This window comes from Antechinus flavipes, chromosome 4, assembly GCF_016432865.1.
Source record: "Antechinus flavipes isolate AdamAnt ecotype Samford, QLD, Australia chromosome 4, AdamAnt_v2, whole genome shotgun sequence".
Taxonomy (NCBI): Eukaryota; Metazoa; Chordata; class Mammalia; order Dasyuromorphia; family Dasyuridae; genus Antechinus; species Antechinus flavipes.
The window spans coordinates 236,401,319-236,416,157 of record NC_067401.1 but is presented as its reverse complement, the minus strand read 5'-3'; the positions used below and the strand labels follow the sequence as shown (position 1 = coordinate 236,416,157).

Here is a 14,839-nt window from a genome sequence, read left to right as displayed (position 1 = left end):
CCAAAATATATCTTTCTATCACTATGTTGTATTTTTTTTTGGCAGAGGAAAAGGAAGAAAATAGAGAGCTCCTATGCAAAGATGGTCATGTCAGTGGACTGGCTCAAGGGGAGAATCACTACTAACACCTCTCTCTAATAACTTTTTTTGGCACCATCTGTAGAATGTATCCATGCTGAGGAAACAAGTTAGACTTAAAGACTTGGTATCTTAGAGATATCTATATTGTGCCAATCATTCAGATGCTTGGTAAACTCAGGAAATAAATTCAGTTACAAACTTTAGCCAGTCCACTGACATGACCATCTTTGTGTTATGTTTGAGAAGGTGTTCTGGGTTTGAACTCAGAAAACCTGAATTAACCATTATTTATTCTATACTACAAGCTTTATCATGAAAAAAATCACTTTAATTTTCTGGATCAGTTTCATCACTATAAAATGAGGGGACTGAACTAGATAATCCCTAAGGAATAACTATATTAAATACAATTATGGCACAGTCTTTTACATATATAACTATGATGAAATTTGTCTTACCAATTCTAGTTTTCCTTTGAATTCCCTATCCCTTGAAAATGTATATGTATGTACATATGTATGTATCTATATATCTATGTATATAATGACAACATTTCAGGCCCCTTCTACATTGAATCTCTTGACCATGTCATCTAATTTTTCTACACATCTGAGGGATTAACATAGTGTATACACAGTAGGTATTTAATAAGTGTTTGTTGAACTGAAATGATATATTAAATCTGATAAAAGAACAATAATATTAATAATAATCATTTGCCAGGATTCTTCCTACAACAACTTTCCTTTAGCATTGATACTCTTAAGAAAAGCAAAATCCCATGTAGCTTACGACTTTAGTGAGTTGTTTGAAGTTAAAGATTTTAATAAGAATTCTTTTCCTTTGTATCCTGAGGGACATAAGTGTCTGCAAGCTATTTGAAACTGAATATTTGAACAAGTATAAATGTTGAGAGGTTTTTGTTTCCTTTTTAAAAAATAGTTCTAGGAATCTAAGTATTTGGAATTTCTTCTTTTCTTCTCTAGTTATATTCCAACATGTATTTCTTATCCAGTTCTTTTAAAAATAAATTGCACATTTTACACAGACCAATATGCAAAGATTTACTTTTTAAGAAAAAAGGATGATATCTCAGTTTTGCCATAGTGAAGTTAAGATAATCTCTGATAAAAGTGTTTAACCAGAAAAAAAAATCACATTCATAATATGTGTGAGTATCCAAGAAGTCATGTTTCTTTATTTTTAAACTTTGAGAAGATCAGATACAAATTCTACCCACTAGAAAAAAATTTCAAGTAAATAAGCTTGACTTACCACCTAGAATCATAAAATATAACACACATTCAATAATTAACTGAGTTAAAAATTCACTTTAGATTTAGCCATATAGATATGTATATATATATGTGCCTGTATAAGATATAAACAAATGTGTCTCAATATAAAAGATACATGTAGTGTATTTTATCTATGTATACTATGCACTTATTACACAACACTGCTACTGTCCTCAATGGGGAAAAATCCAGGAAGCATATGAATCAGGATTCTGCTTATATCTATTGCCAAGACTAATTATGTCTTTTATTTTCTACAAGATGATGGAGGATATGTTATTGATGTCCAAGAATAAATAGTTATGTGTTTGAATTTTATATAACATTTATTTCATAGCTCAAACTCAGTTAACACTTTATATTCTTATTCCTGTATTCAAAACAGAAACATTTAAAGAAATTAGCTTCAAATCTTTTAAGAGAAATATGAACAAAAACTTAAACCCTAAATTTGTTCCCTAGTATGAATATTAGTCTTTAATTTTAATTTTTACTTTATATTTGCACTTGTGGATATTAGTATAAATATATCATCATATACATATCCTATATAATTTTCTTTTGTTAATTTTCTAGTCATAGTTATGGTTTAACTCATAGGTTCATTTAACACACACACACACACACACACACACACATATATATATATATATATATACATTCCCATTACATAAATAATATCAATACAAAGAGCTTGTGAATCCCAAGAGGTGACTGATTTCTTGAAAGTATAATTTTGATAGGTTTAATATTTAAAATGCATAAACTTTTTAGTTAAATTTTTAAAATACTTAGATCAAGAGGACAACTCTACTTTATGAGGAAGCTTAAAACATAGTGAATTATAGTTGAATTTCATTCTTATTTTAAGAATAAATATAGGAAATGATATTTGATATTCTTGCTTTGCTCACTCAGAAAATGGAGGGTATGAGGCTTGCTTACATCTTAGTTTTGTTCAATGGGTAATTCCAACATTCTATCCACCTGAAAATATTAGATAATAATGCCAATTATAGTTTAACAAGAATTGTAAGATCTTCAAATGATAGCTCAAAATATTTTAAAAATCCATTTCAAATGTCAATTTTTATTATAAGCTAACTCCAATATTCTGTGTTGGCAAAATTAGAGAATTTGCACATTGACAGACACTCTAAAGTTAGCTTTTTTCCCCTTAACTGGAATGTTTTTTAAATAAGCCAAAATTGCATAAAGAATTAAATCAGTAACAAATTCTCACAGCCACAGAATAGTCTTATGCACAATCAAAATAAAATCCATTTGCCATCCATCATTATTTCAATTTCACATTTTTTTTCTTGGAGCCCTTAGCTTAATAATTCTCATAGACTTGTTTCCTCTCTTACCTTTCCCTGTTTTTTAAATGGGATTGCTAGGTCCAATACATTTCAAACAGGTCTATAGTCTACAGAGCAAATTTCCATTTATGACATGAAATATAGATTTTATGTGAGGACTTTCATTGTTATTCCCATGTAAACATGGGAAGAAGGGATACAGAAAGTAAGAACCTAGCTTTTCATATTTATTTATCTTCTCAGGGCTATCTATAAGTTATTTAAGTAGCTTTGAAAAGTTTTTCTGACATGTAGCAATATATAAACAATATTGTATCTGAAAAATTTATTTTTGCTGCTCATCATTGTCATCACCACATCGTCATCACCACCATCATCATTTAGACCTCAATTACATTATCAAAGTGAACATTTTGGTCAGAATATTAGTAACAGTTGGATAATACAATTCTCGTCTACAATTCCACTAATGGAAGCAACCAACTATTCAGTGATCCAATAAAGAGTCTAAAAACAAAATAAATGTCCTAGTAAGCACATCATATTTTTTTCCTTATTTCCCAAAATAACTTATATGACTATCTTTCTTTCCCTTTGAGAGAAAGAGACTGAGCCTGTAACTTCTTTGTGGATGAGGAAATTTCCCCTCTAGAGTCCATGTTTTCTCAGAAATTTATAACCTTAAAGTTTTCTGGGCTAATGAGAACTGACAGGATCTGTCTAGTGTTCTACAGCCAGTATATAGCAGAGTCAAGATTTGAACCCAAGGCTTCTTAGCTTCAAGGTCAGATTTCTTTCCTCTAAGCCAGACTGATAATTTTTCTTATGAAGATTCCCTATGAAGAATTCTCCTAAATTCTGAATACACAGTGAATGAGAGAAAGTGATCAGTAGACATTATTTTTTCTCCTCTAGATTTTAGACAATAAAAAATAAAGGCATTATTTAGACTATAAATAACTATCATAATAAGCTGAGAAGCTTCTGAATAAATCTATTACTCTATTGCATGGAGTATAACAGCTGTCAGAGCTTTTTAAGTTTTAGAAATACATCTCTAAATGAAGACAGGTTGTTTAGCATGTGGCCAAAGGAACAGTGTATTTGGGACTTAAAGACTTGCAGAATTTCATTCTAGATTATATCAACATACTAGAACTATGATTTAGATTTATTTCCCCTAAGACTTTGTTCAGCCAGATGTAAAATGGGAATAGGGATATTAATATTATCTACATCATAGGATAACTCAGTTACAAAATAACCTTCTTAGAAGTACTTTTTAATGACAAAATAATACATAAATATAAGCTCTTCTCATTCGCTAAATGAGGTATATTTACCAAAAGAACCATAAAAAAGCTAATACAGTCTAAGTCTAGATAGGAAAAGATCTCCATCTCAAGAATTCAATCTGACTTGTGGCCCAATTGATCACTGCTTATACCTAGATGTTTTCCCTGGATGGGAAAACTAAATCTACCCCAATTAGAGTGCAGTCTCAGAATGTTTTAAGTCCAAGAACATTTAAAGAATGATTTTCAATTAATCATCATTTCTAAGGATCAAATCATCCCTCAATCCAGTGAACAATTCTCTAAACAGGAACTAGAGTCGAATATCTTACCTTCTCTAAATCAACCTTTCAAGCATTCTGCCCCATAACTCTATAGTGTTGTTTTCCTTTCTCTTCTTCCTTCCTTTTTCTCCTTTCCCTTCTTTTCTATTTAATTTCCTTATCCCCTTCAGTTAATCTTATCATAATGACAAAAGAGAAATACATTTTTAAAATACCTACGGTGTTAATTAAATACAATTTTAAAATGCCCCTCCCCCCATTCTTAATTTCTAAAAACCAAGTGAGTTAGGCAGCCTTTTCTATGTCTCTTCCTTCCTCTCATCCAAAGATAACAAAAATTGTTAGCCTAAGTAAAAATTCTTTTTTGTACTATATGGTCATGGAGAGATCCTTGAACGCTACATTTCAGAAATCCTTATTAAAAAAACCATTATCCTTAGTCTAGGATATAGAGAGCATAGACACAAAGAACTTTTATACTGATAAATAAATTGTGACTATCTAAAATGTTTACTAAAAATTCAACTTTTATTTCTCAGAAGAAAGAACCAACTTAATTCTTGGTCAAAATTAAGAAGAAAAAAACAAGATTCTTAGAATTTTGGAGAATTATTAGTTCCTTAAACTTTCAGTCATGCTAGTTTAAATAAATTAATTCAGAAAAGCTCCTGTGGGTTTGGAAATGGGGGAGGATTTCTAGAAGAATTCAGAGAGGGTCTGACATATTTGGATATATGAATTACAAATAATATTTAAAAAAACAAAAACAAAAACAAAACACATGTTTCTTAAAACCATAAAAAAGAACACTAGTTAAAGATTCACAATCTCAGTCAAACATTAAAATTCTTTGATTTAAGTAAAATTTTTTAAAAGTCTAATATGCTTTGCAACTGGAATGGTGTCTATACAACATTTACAGCCCAGCTAGGACATCTTCTATTACTCCCTGTAGGCACATTTCCTTGAGCTCATTTAGAGAGCAGCATGCAACTTCTAAGCAATTTATGGTTGCCTTTTGAGTGTCAGTATGTTAATAAAGAAGACCAAAACATAGTGGCAATCCTATTACAATTAGGATAATGAGTCACAATTTTTGCTTTTGATGTTTTAGGTCTTTGAACTCACTGAGCTTTGATTTGGTGTTTAGAAAACACTCTTACCACAGAAAACAGGGTATCAGAGAGAGATAACCAACCCAATGAGGACAGAGGGAATACTTTGGTCCAGAAATAAGTATAAGCATTTTTCTTGCTTATCTTTTTTTTGGGGGGTGGGGGGAGCATTAATATTTGGAAGACAAATGAGTTATTCTAAATTCAAGAGAAATATTTTAAAAATTAATTAGAAAAATCAGCATTCATACCTTATTATGTGTCTGAGTTTGTCCAACCAGTATGAGAATATTTGATGAGATGATAGATAGGCAGAAGTTAATTAAGATTATTGACCTCTCAGATCGAATATATCTGTCCAAAGAGATAAATAATTGCAAATGTTAAAATTCAAAATAGGCATTCAGAGTTTTATCTTGTACAACTTTTGAATTCATCAAGAATTAGGCCCATCAAAACAAAGTCTATTACATATAATAAAATATGTTTTTAAATGCAAAATTTTATAGAAAGTTGCATGTATATGTATATGGGTGTGTGTGTGTGTGTGTGTGTGTGTGTGTGAGAGAGAGAGAGAGAGAGAGAGAGAGATTCAAGTATGTCTAGAATTTATGTGATTTAGAGCTGAAAGGGATCTTAGTTATCAACTAATTCAGTCTCCTCATTTTATGGTTCAGAAAACGGAATCCCAAATCACATTCCCAAGGATTTAAAGCAACCAATTCAAAATTGATATCCAAGTGTGCATAATTCAAAATTACTGCATGGTTAGGAATAATTTAGCATATTCTAAATTATGCTTTTGAATTGACCAATGAGAATTAATTTAAAGATTTAACCATACTTTTATTATGTGATTTCTATAAATACATAGGTTAATATTATGAAAATTTAAAATAAATATGATAAAACATGCTCATCATTGTTGTTATGTAGATCAACATAAAAAGAATTCATACCAATCTTACATATTCCATTTTTAGTTAATATTAAAAGAGAATAATCATATATATGTATATAATATACATAACATGTGCTATAAAAGTTTCCCAAAATAGAAAATATCTGCTTTATATTTATGTGTGCTAGAAGCCCCAAGGGATAATTCTTTTTATTCAATCCAGAATTAAAATTTTTTTTGATAGTACTATGAAGGCCCTCTGATTAAAAAAGTGCCCCCCAAAGATTTAAATGATTGAGAAATTCTGTGGTAACTCAGTGGATGGCATTATGTATTTTATAATAATACCTTCTATCTTTGTACACTTTGTATACTTTGTTGATAATTAATATTGGATCAGTATGCACAAGTAAATATGTTCTACAATAGGTATTGGTATTGAAACATCAGGATACAGAATCTAAAACACAAAATTTAAATCCCCCTTTCCTAATTTAGTAATCATCAAGTAAAAAGCTCTAAATTTTGAGGCATATTCCAGGAGAGTAGAATAAAAAGTAATTTTATAATCTAGCAGGCATTCAATTCTTCCTCAAAATAACCCAAATGGGTACTACTAAAATCACATTCAGATTTTACTCCAGACCTTTCCTACCCTCACATATAAAGAAATTATTAGCATTTCAACTCTCAGGATAGTCACAGACATTATAAATGGTAATGAATGTGCTATTTCTCATTCTCTCCCCCCCACCCCAATTCTCTACATGAAGTCTTAGTATTTCTAAAAAGTTTTGTGTGAGTTGCTTGCTCAAAAAAATCATCTGCCAATTGTGCCTATGGTGTATGTATGAATTCATTTTAAAGAGTCAATATAATTGACAAATCAATCTCACATATTCCTTGTTCAGTTATATATATATATATATTGTTTAGCAATTTTAGTACGTAGGAGAGCCTAATTTCATGTAGAAGTAGTAGAATGGTTTGCTGATAGTTTTAGACAACAGAAAGTAGAAATATATTATGGATGCCTCTGAATTATATATTTGCACTTATGGTAGTAAATGATGACTAGTTCAAATCATCAGCAAAAGAAGTTATTACTCTATTCCATATATGTGCCCACTAGGGGTTTTATCTAAAGTAACTGTCTTTCCAACCACCAACCACCAAGCCTTGAAATGCCCATGATTGTTCATGCTCACATTTCTTTGAGCAGACTAAGCACTAGTTTTCTTTCTTTTTAAAAAAAATATTTTGAGAATTGTCCCAGACTAAAAGTCCAACTCTGTTGATTGCTTCAAGGATACATGGTTTCGTCACTAGGATATTCTCTCCAGTAATGCATATTTTAGGGAATGGTTTTCATGAGGTTCTGTGGCTAAAAAATTCATCAGCCTTATTCTTTTAAAAATGTTCTTTCTTCTTCAAAGCTCACCTCAGATTATAGATATACAGTCTATATCTAGTGGTTGTTCAGTCTTTCTGTTGCTCATTGACTCCCTTTTTTTCTTTTGGCAAAGACACTGAACTGGTTTGCCATTTCCTTCTTCATTTTACTCTTCTCATTTTACTGATAAGGAAACTGAGGCAAATAGAGTTAAATGACTTGCCCAGGGTCACACAAACACACAAACACAAACAGTAAGGGTCTGCAACTAGATTTGAACTCAGTTCTTCCTGACTTCAGACCCATGGCTCAATCTAGCATATGTGTAATTAAAAGATTTATAACTTCAAAGAGCTTCCTAACATACTCTTCATGGACATAATATTTAAGTGTACAGAGTCAGTTCCACATAATGTTAAAGAATTTCTCTAGGACTTCTTTGGAGAGGTGAATCCTTTACCATCAGAAAATAATGATTCCATAAAGAGCCCTAGGTATCCCTAACTCTTCCAACAACCTTAACTGAAGAGAAATCTTTATAAATAAGAACCTTTAAGCACCCCAAATATTTTGCTATGAGATGTGAGAATTAATATATGTGAACAAGTTAACCTCATTGATCAGGCAGTGAAGAATTATTTATTAGAGGGAAAAAAGGGGGGAGAGAATATTCACAAAGACAAAAATGAAGATAAAAAGTCTAATCAAATGGTCTCTTGCTACTGAGAGTTAATGATCATTTTTACTGCTGTTCTAGGTACTGACTGACTTATTAAACTTGTATTGAAGATGAGACTACCATCTATTTCAGATCCAATTTCATAGGTTCAAAACAATAGTTGTTTGGCAAATGCATTTAGCATAGAAAAAATTTCTCTACTGAGGTTGTGTTACTAAAATGAAAAACAAAATTTGGGAGTATTGCTACTACAATATTTTAGGCCTTAAAAAAAATCTGAAGGTATGTTTTGTATGTTCCACAGAAATAAGTTCCAACCAATATCATGGTAGAATTTTTCCTAATACTGTCTTTACTACTTTTATGTTATCTGCTTATTGCCTCATTTGATTTTTCACTCTTTTATAGGAAGGAAGAAATGTAATCCACTAGAAGGCCTTTGATAAGTGTTGAAGTAGTGTTAAGAAATACTTTTTTAAGGGAGCAGGTTAGTTTATTTGGCCCTCTTTAAATTCACAAGTATGAAATTCAGAAATTGACTATTTGGTAACTGAGAAGTTATACTCAATATCCAAATATCATTTTTGTCCTGAATGGAAAACAGGAAACACAGAGAGCATTATGTAGCCCTCACCTGAGAGTTTTTGATGCATGGATAAGGGAGAAAAAGTGTGTTAATTAATAGCACAACTATGCACTAAATGACCAATATACTGAGGACTAGAGATGAGAGAACATTTAAAAAAAGAATATAGAGTCACCAACAGGTCAGCACATAATTAAGTCAGGTAAGGAATTCTAATTTTTTATGTTATAACTATTTTTGAAAATTATTGCACAAAGTAAATAAAGCAGAAAGACATAAATGGGTATCAGATTTCTCAATTTATCTCTAAATTTCTGAATATTTCATTCATGTGTAAAAAAGCAAATACATACCTCCATAGTGCTGCATAGACAACTGCGAGGGTGATCAAGGCCAAGCAAGACAGACCACTGCCTACTATGAGTGTTACTGAAGGTGCCCCAGATGATTCCATGATCTGTAAGTCACATGCATGTGTGAACACACACAAACAAAAACAAAAACAAGAGAAGCATTTTTATAAAAATTAAAAACAGAGAACAAATTGAGTAAAACCAGATTACTATTTAAGATATATCACCAAAATCTAGTTTGTCTTTGGAACAACTTACTTGCCAAAGCTTTCATCTCTCCAGTGACTAATTCTATCGACTACTCCTCTTCTTCTCCAACCCCCAATATAAGAAGATATAAATAAGGCCTTGTAGGCTTAAAATGTTAAGATTATACAGTACCACTTTAATAACCTATTTTAAAACAGAGACCTGAAACTCTAACTTGGTAGTCATTTACATATTAAATCATTTTTCAGCTACAACTTACAGCTATATTTTTTCCTTTTAAAATATATTTAGTAATTTATCTATGGATATTTAATAATATTTTCTTTATTCATTTCATTCATTCAATACTTATTTAATTATTCAAAATCTAGTTCATGCTTACTTAAAATTTATCAAACTTCCTGACTTTTAAGAACTTTGTCCTAAGTCAAGTATTCTCCATTTAATTTTCCTTACTTGGCCTCTGAGCAGCCTAAAGAAATTCTGTTTTCTGGGGCAGAAATATATTTCATAATTTTGCGAATGAATATTATATGCAGAATTAATTTTCATAATACCAAGAACAATAGTAAAACATATGACCTTGAAAAATAGTCTTATTTCCTATTAAAGACAATTTTAAAAAGTAAACATTTACTATGCAAGTCACTTTTTTGCTTAGAAATTAACATGACAAAAAGCAGTAAGCCTGCTATTTTAAAAGTATTTTTTTTTTTTTTAGCATTGAAAGTTTGAAAGGGTATGTTAAAAGCCAGTATGCTGTTTCAAAGCCTTGGGGATTTAACAAAATTGTATTTCAGCATGTTATCTTCTTTATCTATATGAGAGGAAACTAGCATTCTTTAGGCCAAGTTTAGGTTGAAATATAACATTTATTGAAATTGTTATGTCCATTTCTAGAAATAATTTCTAATATACAACATAAGCAAATTATTCCCCATTTAGACACTGCCTCACAACTCTCTGCTTTGGAAAGTATTTTCAGAAACCTCTTGTACTTATAAGGATGGATAATACTTTTTATATTTCATGATTTCCTGAAAACTTGATTTAATTCCCCCCCCCCCAAATATCAGCAGACAACCCAAAAATCTGAACTGAAAATATCCAATGCAGATCTGCAATGTGTTTAGCTACAGTGTCTGGGATTTTCATTCTACTATCAACAGTATCCTTACAAATTCCTTGGAATATCTTTACAATCTTAAAAATGCAACTGAGTTGGCAATTATTTTATTTGAAAGTTTGCAGCACATTAGTATTATAGTGAGAAAGCTTTCTCAATTATTTACTGCAGAAAATTCAAGTTAGAAGACATAAAATTGAGTAAGATTTAGTTCTATCACACCAACTGGAATTCAATTCACTAAGCTACTGTAGCCAAGGTGGAGACGAACCTAATTTTGCCATCCTGTAATATCGTACATCCCCCCATCTAAAATGCAGTTCTCTGGAGAAACACTCCACAAAATATCCCTGTCTTTACATTAAACCGTGTTTTCCCTTTGTTACTTACTATTTCTCTAGGTTGCTGAGCCAAAATGGCGAAGGTGGAGAGACGATCACATAAGCATTTCGTATGGGATGCATCGGTAAGCACAGTTTTACATCCCTGGGTGGACCAGGTTCCCAAAGACTCGTTCCTGCAAAGGTGGGGGGAAGGGGGAAATCAGGATAATTATGCCTGATGACCAATTCCGTAAAGAAGAAAATGCAGTTTAATTGAGAGAATCGTCTACTGTAGTTCCCGGACAGAAAGAATCTACTTGTTGTTGAACAGGACGTAATTTAGATGCATCTCCAGTTGTACAGTAATGCAAAGCAAGAGGGGAGGAGGAGGGAAGGGGGGGAGAGAAAAGCAGGCTGGAGGCTGTGCAGCGTGCAAAGAGCTGTCCAGCGCCGTTGGTGCTGAAACCAGGGCTTGCTCTGTCCAGCCCTCTGAGAGGAACCCAGCAGCGGCAGAGGAGGCAGCAGCGGCAATAGCAGCCTGAGCTTTGGCAGCTACTTCCTCTGCTCATCGGATCATTTCAAACACTCGTGGTGTAAAGAGGCTTTTCTTATTCTCAAACCAGCTCTGACTTCTGTCCCGCAATTTTGGCGGTGAATGTTGGGATTTAAAATGCGGATTTCTCTGAAAAACCTGCCTAAAAGATTACATTGGTTTGTCTGGGTGATACCAGATCTTCTCTGCTGCTGGTTAGGGGTATTTTCCTCCTTATAAAATTAGCTGCTGTAAAAATTTCACCCTGGAAACGGGAAGCAACGACAGCGGCATCAGATGATTCCAACTCTAACTGCCTTTGCCTTAGATCCAGCAGAGGGGTGGGTTTCAGCACTGCTTACACTGCCAGAGCCAAAGACACGAGTTTGCCCTCCAGACTTCACTCAGCCTAACTCGCTTCTGCGGCCCCTTTGATTTCTTCCCCTCCCCCTTTTTGTTTGAGTTGGGGCAACAGCCTCAGGATAACCCTAAATCAATGGGAAATATGAGGGAATGGCCCCGACTGCGAGTCTAGTGTGGGGGTAAGGTGCTGATTGAGGGCGGGGAGAAAAGTTCCAGGATCAATTCATTTTCCCCCTATTAGATTTAGCCATTCAAAATGCTAAAGCATATGGTCTGTTTCCCACCCCAGCAGAACAATAAAAATGGTATCAACCTACATTTTCTTTGTGCAGGGAAAAAAGAAAAAAAAAAGAAAGAATCACCCCCTCCACCCCCAAATGAACCAAACTAGAGAGATTATTTCTATAGGAAAAAAAGAAAGAAAAAAAAAAGATATTCATTTCACTAATCAATCCTAGTATCATTACACGTGTCACACATTAAATGAATCATTTGTTTTTCCCCCTTAAGAACAAACATAGAAACTCTCTAGCTAACAGCATCATTTATTGCAAATTTCTCTTTGCTTCAACCCAAGTCCCCAAATGGAATAAACTAATCGAACAGGAAGAAAATAATAATAATAATTTGTTAAGTTATGATTCTATATCTTCTACTTTGAATACCTCAGAATTTTCAACTAAAATACATATGCAATATATTCCTGAAAGGTTTCTATAAGTACATTCCTAAAGTCCAGGAACAACTGTACTTAACAATGAATTTCAAAATACGATAATTTACAATAGATCATTTTGGCACCTTGTAACAACCTTCTACCCATGATGAGACAAAAAGATACCGAACAATTGTGGGAAGTAGTTTAAAATACTCTCAAACTCATCCAAATAATTCTTTACCTCATATTTAAGAGATTTTTTTTATTTTTCATTAAGGTGTACTGAAATGCCAAATTTTATTTTAAAAAGCAAAGAAAAAGTTGTGGTGCTAGTTTTAGCCCTACCAAATTTCAATCCCACTTCAACTTTGATTTCACTATTTTTCTGTCTCTTATCTAATTGTAGCATATAGTTAAAGCTAAATGAAATACATTTATCTCTGCTGATTACATACCAAAGAAACATTTAAGAAAAAAATAGATATTTTAAAACACTAGAATCAATTATTCTTCTTAAAAAGGAACTTTATCACAATGCAGCCATCTAACCATCATGCTTTCAAGATGATGTCCAAAGATTTTTATTTCAATATTTTATTATAATTATATGGATCTTAACAAAAAAAAAACAGGAAAAAGCTTTATTTGAAAGAAAATATAAATATTTGTAAAATGAAAATTTATTTGCTAAATACATAAATACGATGCTTAATTATGCCTGAAAGATATGTTCAATTCAAGAATATTCTTGAGATCTACAGATCACATATACATAAGCAGGTCCTTCAAAAGCAGTACTCTTTACACAACTGAGTAGGTCCTGACTAGGAAAATTAGAAAAGAAGCCAAGGTTTGTCTTTAGCTTCAGCTGATGTAGGCATTCTCTTTTTCTCTTTTCATTTTCTTCTTCCTTAACAAGTACCCAGCATTCAGTTCCTTACTGTGATACTCACAAGCTTCTTCCCAAAATAGTGATCACATGTTCCAAAATGTTCCTCCCTCTTCAAAACTTCTATTATTTCCTTGTCCTGATCAGATAAGCAAATTCACACCAAGATGTGAATGACTTATAATATCTTTGTATTTAATCCTTCCCAAATGTCTATTGCATTTAAAGAGAAAGAACTAAAAGAATGATTCTTTACATTATAAACTTTCTATTAATAAGGTATATTATTGAATATATTTATGTAAAATTTTTCAGCCTCACTTTCATTCAGAGTTATTTGTAATTTTTGGGGCACAGATAAAACACACACACATATATAACATTCATTTTCTCTTGTATTTTTCTACTCTATGAATTTTTAAAATCAATAATATGCATGTCCTGTTGACTTCAAGGAGAAACAGTAAAGGTAAATTGATATGCAGTAATCCTAACATATGATAAAATTGCTTCTAATGGTTCAAGGAGAAAGGATATATACCAGTAGTCACAATGCATAGTTTTCTATTTGCCTTTAAATAATATGCCTATTTATTATTCTTTCTCCCATATTTTCCAATAATTTACTTTTATTAAATGATTTATTCTATAATATCTTATAATGAACTTTTTGGCATAAAATGTATTTATGTGTAAGAATATATGATGTAATAATAAATGATAATAATAAATAATAAATGCTTACTAAGCACCTACTGTGTTCAAAGTACCATTATGAAGTACAAAATACAGAATGAGGATCCAGCCATAACAAATTAGTAATAACATGTTTCTTATTATACATGTGTTTTCTGAGCTCTAGGCATTAAACTTATAAGAAATACTATGGCAATATCAAAGCTTGCATCTACTTATAATTATTCTACATTCACTCTTGCACTCCTATGTTAAGTAACTATCTAATACCTCTTTTCTTTTTTTATTTCATTGTTAGGTTCAAAGAATTAAAGAATGTATCTGATCTAATTATTCATTTAGTCAATCAGAACTTATTAAGCATCTTTAATGTGTTAGATACTAGGGATTCATAGAATTAAATGACACATTCCTTACCCTCAAGGAACTTACATTCTATTGGAGGAGACTACACACACACACACACACACACACACACACACACACACACACAAATATAAATAACATACTTTCAGTATTGCAGTTTTTATATTCTTGGGAACAATGGAAAGTACTAGCAACTGGAGGCTTAGGAAAGATCATGGATAGAACACATTTGAAAATTTGAAAGCACCTTTTAAAAAACAGGGTTTTTAAAAGGTGGAGTTAAGAAGGGAAAGTATTTCCAGACCTCAGGGAACAATCTGAGCAAAATCATGGAGAAGAAACAATGGCTTGCATCCAAATAGAAAGAAA

At 31.9% G+C, this 14,839-nt stretch overlaps 1 protein-coding gene across 4 annotated transcripts in view; it reads right to left on the bottom strand.

Annotated features, from left to right (window-relative positions):
* ADGRB3 (adhesion G protein-coupled receptor B3) overlaps window positions 1–14,839 on the bottom strand; it is an 882,558-nt gene that overhangs the window by 184,613 nt on the left and 683,106 nt on the right. For all 4 annotated transcript variants that reach the window (XM_051997212.1, XM_051997213.1, XM_051997210.1 and 1 more), the window contains 3 exons: window positions 11,034–11,160; window positions 9,308–9,411; window positions 5,647–5,749 (listed from right to left, as the gene is read on the bottom strand). In XM_051997212.1, the coding sequence (XP_051853172.1) occupies window positions 5,647–5,749; window positions 9,308–9,411; window positions 11,034–11,160 (334 nt within the window). The remainder of the gene's footprint in view (window positions 1–5,646; window positions 5,750–9,307; window positions 9,412–11,033; window positions 11,161–14,839) is intronic.